General features: G+C 40.7%; 1 protein-coding gene across 2 annotated transcripts in view; it reads right to left on the bottom strand.

Annotated features, from left to right (window-relative positions):
• Window positions 1-3285: 3285 nt before the first annotated feature.
• The window catches only part of LOC140479040 (integral membrane protein 2C-like), a 75981-nt gene continuing 63408 nt past the window's right edge, over window positions 3286-15858 (bottom strand). Inside the window, exons 3-6 of one of the 2 annotated variants that reach the window (XM_072572830.1) lie at window positions 8455-8637; window positions 6707-6817; window positions 6327-6477; window positions 3286-3863 (exon numbers count right to left, since the gene is read on the bottom strand). In XM_072572830.1, the coding sequence (XP_072428931.1) occupies window positions 3772-3863; window positions 6327-6477; window positions 6707-6817; window positions 8455-8637 (537 nt within the window). In that variant the 3' untranslated portion in view covers window positions 3286-3771. Of the gene's footprint in view, window positions 3864-6326; window positions 6478-6706; window positions 6818-8454; window positions 8647-15858 lie in introns of both variants that reach the window. The other variant, XM_072572829.1, reaches the window with a different exon arrangement.

Raw genomic sequence — 15858 nt, 5'->3', positions numbered from 1 at the left:
ACATAGCAGTTTGGATCAGTAATTGGCTTGCTGAAAGAAAACAGAGGGTTGTAGTTGATGGAACATGTTCATCTTGGTGTCCAGTTACTAGCGGTGTACCGCAAGGGTCGGTGTTGGGTCCACTGCTGTTCGTCATTTTTATAAATGACCTGGATGAGGGCTTAGAAGGGTGGGTTAGTAAATTTGCGGACAACACTAAGGTCGGTGGAGTTGTGGATAGTGACAAAGGATGTTGTAGGTTGCAGAGAGACATAGATAGGATGCAGAGCTGGGCTGAGAGGTGGCAAATGGAGTTTAATGTGGACAAGTGTGAGGTGATACACTTTGGACAGAGTAATCGGAATGCAAAGTACTGGGCTAATGGTAAGATTCTTGGGAGTGCAGATGAGCAGAGAGCCCTCGGTGTCCATGTACACAGATCCCTGCAAGTTGCCACCCAGATTGACAGGGTTGTTAAGATGGCATACAGTGTTTTGGCCTTTATTAATAGAGGGATTGAGTTCCGGAACCAAAAGGTTATGCTGCAGCTGTACAAAGCTCTGGTATGGCCACACTTGGAGTATTGTGTACAGTTCTGATCAGCGCATTATAAGAAGGATATGGAAGCTTTGGAAAGGGTGCAGAGGAGATTTACTAGGATGTTGCCTGGTATGGAAGGAATGTCTTACGAGGAAAGGCTGGGGGCCTTGAAGTTGTTCCTGTTAGAGAGAAGAAGGTTGAGAGGTGACTTAATAGAGACATACAAGATAATCAGAGGGTTAGATAGGATGGACAGGACCAAGTATGGTGACAGCAAACACGAGGGGACACAACTTTAAAGTGAGGGGAGATAGGTATAAGACAGATGTCAGAGGTAGTTTCTTTACTCAGAGAGTAGTAAGGGTATGGAATGCTTTGCCTGCAACAGTAGTAGATTCGCCAAGTTTAAGTGCACTTAAGTCATCATTGGACAGGCATATGGACGTACATGGAATAGTGTAGGTGGGATGGGCTTCAGATTAGTATGACAGGTCAGCGCAACATCGCGGGCCAAAGGGCCTGTACTGCGCTGAAATGTTCTATGTTCTATGAAGCAACACTAAACTACTTTTAGGCAGATATTCTCAGCAAGCACACCATTTTCTGTGTGAGGTTAAGATTATAAGTAGATCCTTGGTCAACAGCATAAAATTAACAGTAGACATTATTTAGTACTCTGACCCATTGAAAATGACTGATAGGAATTTTCATAAATGGTAGAACCCTTAAAAAGTCATGGGGCCTTATGCTACTTTGATATATTTTTAGCACTGTTGCTATATTGTTGTATTCTTATATTTTTCATGAAGAACTAAAAACTAATTTTCATGTTCAAATGTCTCACAGTGCCACATTCACTGCTGCACTGCAGTCATGTTCTGAATAACAATCAATCAGTTTACCAGCCCTATCAGCCACATGGAGAGATGAAAGAAATGCAGTGAATAAAGCTTCAGAATTTTGAGGGCAGCGTGATTATTTTTAACTTATGAGAACTTGTAGACAGGGCAACTAGATTCTGTTATTATTTGCTTCTTCCTCTTTCTCTAAAACATGAAAATTGCTTACTACTAGCATTCAACATGATATGGGAAGTTCCTTCTATCATTTTGTTCTTACGGACCAAGATTCTATCACAAATTCAGAGAAGTGGGTTAACAACATGCAGAAAGCAAAATGGAATGAAACTCTACAATTCCAAAGGAGGATGTCATAGTTTGAGTAGAATCAGTTATCATTTGAATCCCCTTATGAGGCCCAATTGTAGTAAAGAATTATACAGATGTCAACTCCCATTGTCTTGGATTGATTCCTGGAAGAGTGACGAGCCTCCTTACTGATCTATTAAGACAGGATACTAAAGTGCCAGCAGGGAGGAGGGGATGTAGGAGCAGGAGGGAGGACATTCCTACCCTTTAGAATTAACCATATCTTCATCCAAAAGGGAAGAAATTGAGTGAAGATGAGTCATTCATCAACTTATGACCTCTCTCTTGCTCTAGTTCAACCTCCAATGCATACTTGGAATGTAAACTTGTCAACTATTTTGTATTTCATTGGAAATGTGACTGCCAATGAGACAGTTCCAAGTTTTTTTTTATCAGAATCAAGAAAAGATAAAAGCAAAGTTGGGGAAGGCAAGGAACAGCATGAAATCTAAGCCAACAGATAGCAGCAATCAAATTTTTTAAAATGATGGGAATTAGTTGAAAAGCTCCTGCAATACAGATTAGATTACTTAGAGTGTGAAACAGGCCTTTCGGCCCAACAAATCCACACCAACCCTCTGAAGAGCAACCCACCCAGACCCATTCCTCCAAATTTATTCCCTTCACTAACACTATGGGCAATGTAACATGGCAAATTCACCGAGCCTGCACATTTTTGAAATGTGGGAGGAAACCGGAGCACCCAGAGTAAACCCATGCAGGCACAGGGAGAACATGCAAACTCCAGACATTTGCCTGAGGCAGGAATTGAACCCGGGTCTCTGGCGCTGTGAGGCAGCAGTGCTAACCAGTGTGTCACCGTGCCGCCCACCATAAGATACATTCTATGAGCCTTTATTCTCTGCATCTCTCCACGGTTATTAGACATGGATATTTGGTAATGAACACTGGGACTCTCTACACAGGATCCTAAACACAACGGTTTGAGTCATGGAAGAACAACGACCATCAAACTATACTAAAAGATCACCTCCTCCAGCAAAACTTATGTCTCCATCTCCCTGCAGGCAAATATCGAAGCTGCAAGCCAATTCAGTCGTTATGCCATCTATACATAGCATATCTGTGACTAATGTACCTTTCTCCTGCACAGAGTAGCAGCAGCAGCAGAATGCAACTATTATCATCTTACTGTTGTATATTCCCAAAATAGAGAGATAATTTTTGAAAGCTTTGTGACCATTTTGGAACCCAGCATTTACTTTAGGATGTCACAACGAATCATGCAAATGAGCTACAGTACAAAGATGTCTGTAATCTTTTAGAGTGAAGGTTTTTCAATTGTATGTCAAACTTAGAATGTGTCGTCCGTTGGTCTATGAAGGAACAAAGAATAATTGGCCTGCTCTCTGAAATGTCAACATGTTGTGTGCTCAGCCTGGTTCTCAAACATTTTGTCTGTGCATAGGGCTGATCAGACCAACTCATGCAAGGACGTGGACTATGACCATTACTTACACAACACATCTGATAAACAGTTCCAAATTGCACGAAGGAAACAGTGAAGATAGAGATGGAGACAAGGAGAAAAACTGAGTCAAATTTTGATTCCGATTTATTCTTTCAGGCATGTCATTACTTCTATGCTACATTTACAATGTAAGAACACACAATGCTCATTTTTGGCTCAGATATACATCCCTCTTCTCTTGTTTTGGCTGAAATAGTCATTTTGTTACTTTGTCTTTTCAATTGAAACTTATTAATTACGCTGTTAAATTATGCTGTTACGCTCCTAACTGAAATGTTCAACAAATACAGCCATGCAGTTTAAGAGGTGGGGGAGAGACTATCCATTGTGCTGATTTGTTCATCAGCATAAAGGCTGTTGGACTGTAGAAAGCAACTAATACAGTGTTAAAAATGCAACTGTGACCACTTAAACAGCAGGATTGCAGAATCATCACAGAAACATGAACAAGAGTGCAGGAAACTAATATATCATTGATCTTGAATGCAAGAATATGTGCAAGCAGCAGTGCCTTGAATAACATAGAAACTGCAAGCAATTGGCTTTGTGACTTCAGTTTCTTTCACAGATGGATGTTTCAACCACAAATACATTTACAAAGTGTCTGAAACGCTGGCAGCTCTTGACAGCACGCTTTTCAATGGCTGAAATAGGAAGGGAAAACATAATTGATACATACTACAAATGCACAGAGATGACCACTGCTCAATTTAATTTTTGAACATTAATTTTGCATAATCGTCATCCATTTTCATACCTACTGGCAGCACTAAGGTGAAGCAGGGTTACTTGGCAGGCATTAATTAGATCAGGGAATATAGATACAATTCACTCCCTACTCTAAAATTCTACATTCTCTCCACATACTTATATTTCCATAGTAAATTCAAATGACATTTGTAATAGGAACTGCCTGTGTAAATTTTTACACTGTAATTATATCTTCAATTTAACAAGGTTACATGGCTATTTTTCATTATAAGTATGGATGTAAACATTTATGAAGGATAGTTACCAAAAAGTGCATTATGCTGAAATATTTTTGATATATAGAAATTATATTTATTCCAGGATTTTGTTTTCAAAAAGCAATCATATTTTACCACAGTAAGAAATGATGCCCTGTTTAAAGCTACAAATTTGTTATTCTGCATTAAAGTGTGTCCATGTTCATTTTATTTTTATCATGACTATGCTGAATTATAATTATTGCTCCACAAGCAGTTTAATGAACACTGTCAACATATTGAATTTTATTGTATGATGGCTTATCCCAGCTCTTTTAATAAGATAATTAATTAAAAACAATACAATGTGTTCATCTCACTGTCCTTATAAAAATATGTGTTGAAGCTGTAAAAGGTTTCATCTGTTTGTGTGTGCTCAGAGCAGCATGAAGACCCTTTAGGGCAAGCAAGACCTTAAACTGTTCTTATTCATGGCAATGATACAAAAATAGGTCGGAGGGCATGTGATGATGAGGATATAAGGAATCTGCAAGGGGATATAGATAGACTGAGTGAGTGGGCAAAAATTTGGCAGATGATGCTTTGTGTGCAAAGTGTGAAGTCATGCACTTTAGTTGGTTAGAATCAAAAGGCAGCCCAATATTGTATTAGAAACAGACTCCAAAAATGAACGACAAAGGGATCTTGGTGTTCTTGTGCATTAAACACAAAAGTTAGCATGCAGATATAGCAAGTAATTCCAAAGACAAGTGGAATATTGGCACGTAAAGCTAGGCAGTTGTAGTTTAAAAATAGAGGAGTCGTGTTACAATTGTACAGGGTGTTAGGGAGGTTCCGCGTAGAATAATGTAACAGTTTTTGCCCTTATATTTAAGAAATGATATACTGGCATTGAGGGCGGTTCAAAAGTAATTCACTAAGCTGATTCAGGGGATGAAGGAGTTGACTTATCAATAGCAGCTAAACACGTTAGACTTTTATTCATCAGAAGTTTAGAAGGATGGAGGGTGATCTTATTGAAACATACAAGATTCTGAGGGCATTTGGCAGGGTAGATATTTAAATGAGTGGTGGAATCTTTTGACTGAGGACCTAGATACAGAATAACAGGATGGTAATGTAAAACTGAGATGTGAAGGACTATTTTCTTCTCCGGGAGGATTATGAATGTCTGGAATTCTCTACCACAGTGGGTTAAGGATGCAAGATCACTGAAAGGATTTAAAAAGGAACTACACAGGCACTTGAAATATTGAGGAGTTGAGGACAATGAAGGGCTGGCATGAAAGAGGAGTTGAGGCTTGGGGCAGATCAGCCAGGAGCATACAGAATAACAGGGCAGTCTTAAGATGCTGAACAGCCAATTTCTTATGCTAAGCAGTTTGAAATGTATCAGCTTTCCTTTCAGTACACTATTCTGGATATAGTCTGAATTGGGGTGTCAAACTAGCCTGACTGATTAATATTGTCAGAATATGTTTAGGTTAGGAGAAAGTGAGAATTGCAGATGCTGGAGGGTCAAAGTCGAAAAGTGTGGCGCTGGAAAAGCACAGCAGGTCAGGCAGCATCCAAGGGGCAGGAGGTTCTGATTCACACATCCCTGATGAAGGGCTTATGCCCGAAACATTGACTGGCCAGCTCCTTGTGCTGCCTGACCTGCTGTGCTTTTCCAGTGTCACACTTTTCGACGATGTTTAGGTTACTGTGGGACACAATCTGTCACAGCTTCCAAGTATAGAATAGTATCTGTTAGGCCCTACCAACCCCAAATGAGGTTCTATTGAACAATATTCCCAATTCTGGCCTTCAAAGTAAAGTTCAACTCGAAAGTTTTAGTCAAAGTCCACCTCTTTTCAATATCTGCCTTCTAGTCAGATATGGAGTGATTGTGGCAGACCCAAATCAGTTGACCATATTATAATAAGCTTTAGCGGTTCTTGAATTTACCATCTCTTGTAATAAAGTTACTAGTAAGATAGAGGAAATGACTAAAATTAAATTGACAATAGTTCCTTAAGATAAACTTATCTGTTGTCAGATGCGATCGGGTTAGTAATCATATACATATGGGTACCATTCACATGGGATAAAATGGAAAACCCACACTGGGAGCAACAGAATAAAAGAAACAGCCTTTACCTCTCTTAGCATTCCTGCGTTTCAGCTTGTAGGTTTCTTTTCCACTGCACAGTCGGTGGATAAAGGCACCCAATTGCTGCATGTTGCTGACTTGTTCTATGACTTCCATCTCCTCATGAATAACATAAGTCTGGGGGAGGTAGGTTCCCTTCTGTGAAGATGAATAATTTAGTTGTTCACTAAAACAAAGTCTACAGCAAACATTGACACGTTAGGACAGTATGTCATGGCAGATCGGTTGCCCATTATCAGAAGTATCAGTTTTCATTCCCATTTGTCACATTGAAAACCCAATCCATTATTACTAAACCGAATATTCCTCATTTTTACAAATTTCAACGGAATTGCTTAAAGGACAATAAGTAAAAAAGATCACTTGCCTTCACATTGGTAAGCAGTTCCCAGAGGTTGCGAGGTGGCATTACAATGGTGGTGTTCAGTTCAATGACATAGCATTTATCCAGAGAAATGTCATGATAAGCAGTCAACCTCTACAAAAAAGGAAACGTAAGTTCAGTTGTGGAAAATATTTTCTTTCTTTTCCCCCCACATGGGACTCTCTGGACTCCACCGTGTATTTAACAAATTCATACTCCCAACGCAGAACTTAACTATTGGATGGAAAATCTTTTCTGTGTCAATGTACATCCTAAACCCATAACCTGTGCTCCTGAGACTCAAAGCTCAGACACAGGGGTGCAATTTCTAAAGATGTTACCATAAACAAAGATGAGAACTACTACCATTAGCAGCTGTTTTGTATTTTGAAGGAGGAAGAAATGATCCTTCACAGTGTTACTTTAATGAACTCTCTGTTACATTCTGTATTCGTTTAAGTACAGGAAAATACAGCACGCCAATTCGCGGAATGTTACAGGGAAACATCTCTGGGACACATACTCGAAACAACCCCACCGCCCTATGGCCAACCACTTCAACTCCCCCTCCCATTCCACCAAGGACATGCAAGTCCTGGGCCTCCACCACCGTCAAATCCAATCCACCCGAAGCCTGGAGAAAGAATGCCTCATCTTCCGCCTTGGGACCATCCAACCACACGGCATCAATGTCAATTTCTCCAGTTTCCTCATCTCCCCTCCCCCCCACCTCATCCCAGATCCAACCTTGCAAATTGGCACCACCCTCTTGAACCCTACCTGTCCATCTTCCTTCCCCCCTATCCACTCCACATGGACCTATCACCATCACCTCCCACCTGTATCTACCTGTCACCTTCCCAGCTACCTTCCACCCAGCCCCACCCCCATCCACCTGTTTATCTCTCAGCCCCCTTCACCCCCATTTCTGATGAAGGGCTTATGCCCGAAACGTCAACTCTTCGGATACTGCCTGACCTGCTGTGCCTTCCCAGCACCACACTTTTTGACAAGTAGTATTGACAGGAAAACTCACTGAGATGCTCATTGGCTAACAGGGCTGCGGAATGCTAATTAACTAACAGGCCAGGCTAATGAATGTTGCTCGGAAACCAGCTCTGAGAAAGTAACTGGGAGCAAGCAACTCTTCATTTCCTTCACACCTCTCCCCTACCTATCCCACACTGACCACTACCTCTCTCACTGCCTAGCCACTAACTATAAGACAAAGCATCTACCATTTATTTAACATTTCCCAGGTTGGACTGAATTTGAGAATTTGAGGGGCGAAGGGATCTAAAATGGTGTAAATGCAACTGTGCCCTAATACTAAGTTACTGAATACTTGTACAACTGCTAATAACTCAAGGACCTGAATTTGTTTTAATCCTGGATATAAAGTATTGCACTGGCAAAGCACAGCAAATCAGGCAGCATCCGAGGAGCAGAAGAGTCGACATTTCGGGCATAATCCCTTCATCAGAAATGTGAAGGGCTTATGCCTGTAACTTCGACTCTCCTGCTCTTCGGATGCTGCCTGACCTGCTGTGCTTTTCCAGCACCACGCTTTTGGTCTCTGATCTCCAGCATCTGCAGCCCTCAATTTCTCCTAGTCCTCTGTTTTAATCCTGGCAAGTAACAGCATAAAACTGCAACAGTGATATTAGAAGCTTTGTTTTCTTGTTACATTTTTTAAAAAAAACTAATGCCTCAATCACTCAAAAGCTTATTACTTCATGCTTAGTACTCACTCGCTGAAAGTCATGGATGATATCAGCAGCGTCACCACCTCTGAACTGGGGCACAGGGACATTGATCAACTCCACTTTATCTTCCAGGTAAATCTTTACATCCTCTTCCAGTTCCATCCCAGTTCTGAACGGTGCATAGGCTGTGTCGTCATCATATAGTACCCTGCAGTGAAACATATTCTCCTGCGGGTGCTCGTTAAAGAGAGGAAAAAATTGAAATTTTACATCTTCAATACAGTCAACAAGCATAAATATTACAGATATTCACATTGTAGTGTCTGCCATTTGCTTTCTAAATTAAAATGTTGAAGGCATTAATTCCATATAACCTTTCCCTAATTTTCTTGACACTGCATAAACAACCATTTTGTATCCCATCCAGTCTATCAATGTATATTTTTATGTATTATGCAACTCTCTGGTTTTTAAAAGGACATATTGCTTAGTCAAGAAAGGCCAATGCTCTAATAGATCAAGACCTCATTCCAATTTGCACATGCACACTTCTGAGAACAAGGTTTTTTTACACGTGGAAGAAATTCAGTCTCCTGGCATCCTGAATTTTAAAAGGCAATTTCAGCTACTGTAAGGATATGACTGCCAAAAACATTCCTTTTATTAGTAAATAGCAACACGAGCAAACATTGATATTAAAAGATCAGGTGGAGTGTAAAACATGGGGCCAATCAGACCCCTGGTTTACATCAGATAGTTTGGGGTCAAACTGTCTCCAGTCTGTTAGCAAGTCAACAAATACAAAATGTACAGAATGCCTGAGTCAGGCAGTATTTCCACACACAGATGGCAAGGAACCTGCGGATCTCACAGATGCTCGATAGTCTGCTCATGAATTCTGTAAGATCGACAAACACCATTTGACACACCATTTTCCTGAGAGTGGGAGATTTCAAGGTAAGGGGCATAATTAGGGTGAGAGGAGAAAGATTTTAAAAAGACATGAGGGACCCAATTTTTTTTTATACAGAGAGTGGTTCGTGTGTGGATAAACTTCCAGAGGAAGTGGTGGATGCGAATACAGTTACAACATTTAAGAGACATTTGGATAAGTACACAAATAGCAAAGATTTGGATGGATATGACCAAGCGCTGGTAGATGGGACTAGTTTAATTTGGGATTATTGTCAGCACTTTGGGTCCAGTGACCCGTCCTTTGAACTGTTCTGAGGAAGGGTCACCCAGACCTGAAATGTTACCTCTGATTTCTCTGCACAGATGCTGCTAGACCTGCTGAGCTTTTCCAGCAACTTCTGTTTTTGCTTCTAAATCTCATACCTGGCTGGGATTTTCACTTGCCTTTACCCATCAGCAAGGTTCCAAAAGAAAGGTTTTAAAACCCCCTCATGAATGGCAAAAAACTCCTCACTATTCTGCCACAGTGATAGCTATATCAGTATTTTGCAGTTTATGCGTGCAAATTGGTTGTTTGAATGTAGGAATTGCAGCAGTGACTACACTTTAAAAATACTTTATTGATGAATTCATTTTTGAATGGGAGATCATATCTAACGTCCTCCAGAGACTTCTGGTTTACTTGCTGAAGGAGAGATATAATCGTATTAGAAGCAGTTCACAGAAGGTTCACCGATTTGACTCCCAAGAAGGTGGCCTTGACTTCTGAGGACATATTGACCCTGTTGGGTTTATTAGATTAGATTAGATTACTTACAGTGTGGAAACAGGCCCTTCAGCCCAACAAGTCCACACCGCCCCGCCGAAGCGTAACCCACCCATACCCCTACATCTACCCCTTACCTAACACTACGGGCAATTTAGCATGGCAAATTCACCTGACCTGCACATCTTTGGACTGTGGGAGGAAACCGGAGCACCCGGAGGAAACCCACGCAGACACGGGGAGAATGTGCAAACTCCACACAGAGAGTCGCCTGAGGCGGGAATTGAACCCAGGTCTCTGGCGCTGTGAGGCAGCAGTGCTAACCACTGTGCCACCGTGGTATTTAGAATGATGAGAGGTGATTTTATTAATACTTTTATGAGGAGGGGCTGGACACTGAGAGGATGTTGCCCCATCTGGGAGGAATCTATTCCTGGTGGGCGCTGTGAGGCAGCAGTGCTAACCACTGTGCCACCGTGGTATTTAGAATGATGAGAGGTGATTTTATTAATACTTTTATGAGGAGGGGGTGGACACTGAGAGGATGTTACCCCATCTGGGAGGAATCTATTCCTGGTGGGCAGGGACAAAGGTGGCATCATTTCTCAAGAAAGAGCATCTTATTTCAGACTGCGATGAGGAGAAATTTCTTCTCTCTGAGGGCTCGGTTGTAAGACTATAATGCCTCCGATTGCAGTGAGTCTGCATCCTTATTTTTGTTCAAAAGTTGAGTTAGACAGATTTTTGGTCCACAATTCAGTCAAGGCTTATGAGGGAAGGCAGGAAAATGGACAGGAGTTATCAGACGGCAAGGATTTTATTGCCAGGCTTCAATGGCCAATTAATCTCCCGCTTCTCTTCCTTCTTCCTCCCAAAAAAATTTCAAGGTCAAATTTCTGCTTTTGCATTTCAGAAAAATGGAGTCTCAATGGTAAATATACAAGTTGAGATTTTCAGGAAATTCAGTCAAAGAACAATAAAGCTATCTGTGCTAATTCGGATATATGGACAATACTCTATTTATCTGACCCAAGAACTCAAATGTAACTATAACAAGGTATAACGCCCTTTAGAATATTTTACATAATACCAGTTCCCTTACCTCCTTAAGCTTTGTGCATTAAAACAGACACTAATCCAAGAAAATACTGCTTAATAACTGCAGCCAGGCAACAAAATGATTAAACTGCTGATCTACAAATCTGTCTTGCAAACATATGACGTATCATTTGTGCTGTCAGCTAGATAAAGCGTTTATAAATAACTCATCTCAGTACCACTTACTTGCATGGGAAAGCTAGAATCAAAGCTCTAACCAGTGAAGCTGCGTGCAATAACAAAAGGCAATACTACATGATAACCACAGTTTGGTGTTTCAAAGACTGGAGTGGTTACTTTTAAACCAGTCTGAAGTTGAATCACTCTAGCTAGGACACAATGATTTTACAGACCTTCTATTTGCTTGCGAGTTCAAGCATCTAAAAGTAGCCATGATCGGACTTGATTTGTTGTAAAACTGGTCTGACCCAATTCACTTTCAGCCCCACAACCCTTCCAGATATCTGTATGTGATGATGATAATTGACTGTGTATGAACTTGAGTATTAGATACAATATGACACTGCGATAAGATACAGTAAGATACACTCTGTATTACATGAGGTCACTTGACTTGGCACTGGAAGGTCAGATTGTATATTTTGAAAGGCAGTCAATCTGGATAGAGATTAAATGATGTTAAATAATATTAAGTCTGAGACTTCAAGTGTTGCACTTTCAGCTAAGATGTGACACTGGCAATGAATATAATTAGAAAAGTTTAGGATTGTTTCATGGCATTTAGTGTGAATTTGCCTCCCAATGGTGTTTTACCTGCTGCAGCATTGCTCATGTTATCCCTCGTAACATAACAAAGTTACTGTAGACATTGTCATTGTGATGAACTAGTGTGTGAAACGTTACATTACACAGGCATACAAGTGCCTGGGCGAACAAAGCACTAGTACAGATAGTCCCCAGGTTGTTTGGGCGGCACAGTGGCTCAGCAGTCTGCACAGCTGCCTCACAGCACCAGAGACACTGTTTCGGTTCCAGCCTTGGGTGACTGCGTGGTGTTTTTACATTCTCCATGTGGGTTTCCTCCCAGAGTCCAAAGATGTGCAGATTAGGTGAATTAGCCATGCTAAATTGCCCATAGTGTTCAGGAATGTGTAGGTTGGGTGCATTAGTCAGGGGAAATGTAAAATAATAGGGTGTGGGAATGGGTCTGGGTGGGATACTCTTCAGAACGTTGGTGTAGACTTGTTGGGCCAATTGGCCAGTTTCCAAACTCTAGGGATTCTATGAATGGGCTCCATTGTTCAGTCTGTTAGCATGTTAATATGTACGCAAGTCGTAACACAATGCAGGGAAATGTAAAGTAGCTGTTTGTAAGTACAGAAAATGTTCATAAGTCAGATCTTTAAAATCACACCTTTACATGGAATTGTAATCATAAGAGCTGGTATTCATGAGTCAAATGTTAGGGAAACCTCATTCTACAAGACAGGAGCATGCTTCCACTGGAGTGTTGTGCTCCAAGTGATCCAAGGTAAGATAGAGCCTGAGATCTTTACTCCTTCAGTTCACATACTATGATGTAGTGAGGGCATTATAAGCAAGTTTTTTAATGGCTAACATACTGACTCTGAGGAATCACACAACAGCATTTGCTGGCATTGATAGGTTGACATCAAGGAATCGAGCTGTTTGATTTGACAGCAGCAACAGCATGAAATGGAGAGAGTGGCTGGAAATGTTTGAAAAGCTTGCTGACAGTTGCAGTCTGTTTTTGGGTGGGGTGAGGGTGATGCAGCAAACACAGTGAGGGAGATTACTGCTCTTCAATGCAAGTGTTATGTCTGACAAGAGTAAAAAAAAACAGATTATGAATGTGCAATGAATGATGTGAGGGACCATTATGTGGTGACATTAAATGCCACATTTCCAAGGAATGTTTTCCATCAGATGAGACAGAAAAAGAATTTAAAATAGCTATAGTTGTGACTCAGGAAAGCCTTGGATGGATGCAATTATATTGGGATGGATCTGAGCAACTAGGTAGTGTATCGCATGTCCAACATCATATGTCAGGTAAGTTGAAGTGTTAGCTGCAGGAAAGAGGAGGCGGCTGCTCATTGGATGATACTCCAGTAGTCCAAATAGCTGGAGAGGTAAACATCACTGACTAACTCTCATCAAGACTGAAGAAGCAACATGCACATAGATCCTCACTAGAGAAGTAAACAGAATTGTTCTTGCAGTTTATGACAGTTCATGTTACATCCAGAGAAACACAGAGTCAGGCAAACATCCAGAAGTGGATGACATCCGACACAGAATCCAAGCTGGAAACTGGAAGAATGAAGTATTGAAGGTGTACTCTGCCATTTGAAACCGTGTGCTTGGAGCACACTTCTCCTGTCATTCTTCAGACGCTTTGACCCACTCTAGGGATACTAGCTCACAGGTTTACTTTGGGATTGGCTGATGTTAAACAAATCTCAAGAGCAAAGTGTGATGGCAATGGATAGAGAAACATGTGGAACATTTTGTCAAAACATATCTTGGATGTCAACTTGTCGGCAGAGCCAGTTCACCAGAGCCAGTATGCAGCAAGTCACAACCAGCAGGTCCACGTGAAGAATATAACAGTTTATTTCATAGGCCTATTTTCATCAGGAAATTCCAATCTATTGGTGATCAACTGCCACACCTCTATTACTATGAGCATATTGTGATGAAATCCACAACATCAGAGAAAGAAGTGTTTGCACTGACTAAAATATTTGCAGACCAAAATCTACCACTCCCTCTGCATTCGAGCCACAATTCATTTCACAGATTGTCCATGACCTGGACATAATCTGCAAAAACATTCCTCATCACAGAGCAGTCCCTAAATGGCCATGGACAAATGCTGCAACAACAAAACCAATTCGTAGAGAAATGGATGAGGAACACTCAAGCTGGAGGGCAAAGGTTGGAGTCATTGCAATTGTAAATGGCCATGTCTGGAGTACCTTTACACTATGGTGGAAAAGGAGGCAGCTGAGCTGCTATTTGAATGCCAGTGGAACACAAAGATGCCTTGGCTGAAGGGCATTGGTGTTTATCAGGCAGTCTAAACTCATGATGCTGAGAAAAGGGCGGCGCAATGATTTTAGGCAAAAGACAGAAGAGAAGCTGGACATTCTGGTGTGAAGTAAGATGGGAGAATCCAAGTATACAGATACCCAAGACCCAATACCCAAGTCCTACACTGCCATAACCAAGAAGGGAAATAGTGTGACTATGCAGCTGCCAGAGCAGTACTGTGTGTACAGAAATTCTGCATGTCTCCAAGGTGACACAGGCACAGCAACAGATGAACCAGGTACAGGCACTGAGACAAAGCTGCTGTTCACTTACTTGGTCCGAGTCAGCAATGCTGGCGTCAAGCAGCCAGCTCACTTGTCCACAGGAAAAAAGCATTAGTTTCAAAGGGAATGAGGACAATGCCTAACTTGGTGTGATAACCATAGTTCTTGAGACAAGGGGCAGTCAAAGGCACAAGGGGAAAGCACTAAAGTGATTTGAAGATTTTATCCAACTTAGCAACAGAACATGAAATTGCAAATTAATTTGGACCAACTATATGCAGTTTAAAGCAGTGATTTTAAATTGATAAACAGTAAGGCATGACACTAAACATGCGCCTAATTGTAAGTTTTGTGTTATGTCAAAACAAAAGTGGCATGCAATGAATGCTGCCCTTGAGATTTTGACATTCCCATTTGTAATATTTGCAAAGTACATGAGAAAGCAGTTGGATTGAATTATTGATGACAGTCGAATTCCACTCAAATATTTATAACAAAGGATGCCACAGTTAAGTCATGAAAGGGAAACCCAATTCACAGGAAAGGAAGTCATAAGAGGTACAGCAGTTTCAGAAAGTGAAATACTGAATGGAAATATTAAAACTATATTGGACTGTGAAGCACTAAAGTTACCTGACTTGTAGTTGAAGGAATTCAATTACTCAGTAAGTTGGGAGAATAATGTTTGGTCAGTTCACTTGCAAAATTTCACATAGTATGTTTACAGAGGTCTCCCAATCAAAAATGAAGAAGGAAAATTTGACTGAAATGTATATGTCATGGTCAAATTTGTAACGTTGTGAAAAAAACTTTAATGTTACTTAAGTTATTTAAATATATTGTTAGATTTTGAAAATGTACATAATTGTTGGAGAGTTGTGATGCAGGATGATGCAAGTTCATTCAAAACATAAGAAAAACACTTTTTCTGAATTTTAATGACATTTTTTCAATTTGGTAAAAAAATGATGTCATGATGACAGTTAATCATGCTTGGGCTTGAGCGTTACATACAAGATAGGATAGTGTAAGATACTACAAATGTAGCCACTTTACTGGGGGCGGAAGGTCAGATAGCCTTCTTTGCAAGTTAGTCAACATGGTAAATTAAACAATGGTTTAAATGAAAACGAAACACTGCAGATGTTGGAGATCTGAAATAATGATAGAAAATATTGGAGAAACTCAGCAAATCTGATAGAATCTGTGGTGACAGAAACAGCTAACAATGAGTCCAAATAATCTTCAGAACCAAGGGGGTCTGAATGGGGGCAGATACAACCAAAATGGAGGACAACATTTGTGCCCTGAAGTTATTGAATTCAAATGTAAAGTCCTAAAGGATGTAAAGTGCCCTCAACATTGAAC

This window comes from Chiloscyllium punctatum, chromosome 6 (genome assembly GCF_047496795.1).
Source record: "Chiloscyllium punctatum isolate Juve2018m chromosome 6, sChiPun1.3, whole genome shotgun sequence".
Taxonomy (NCBI): Eukaryota; Metazoa; Chordata; class Chondrichthyes; order Orectolobiformes; family Hemiscylliidae; genus Chiloscyllium; species Chiloscyllium punctatum.
This window is presented reverse-complemented; position numbering and strand designations above follow the sequence as displayed.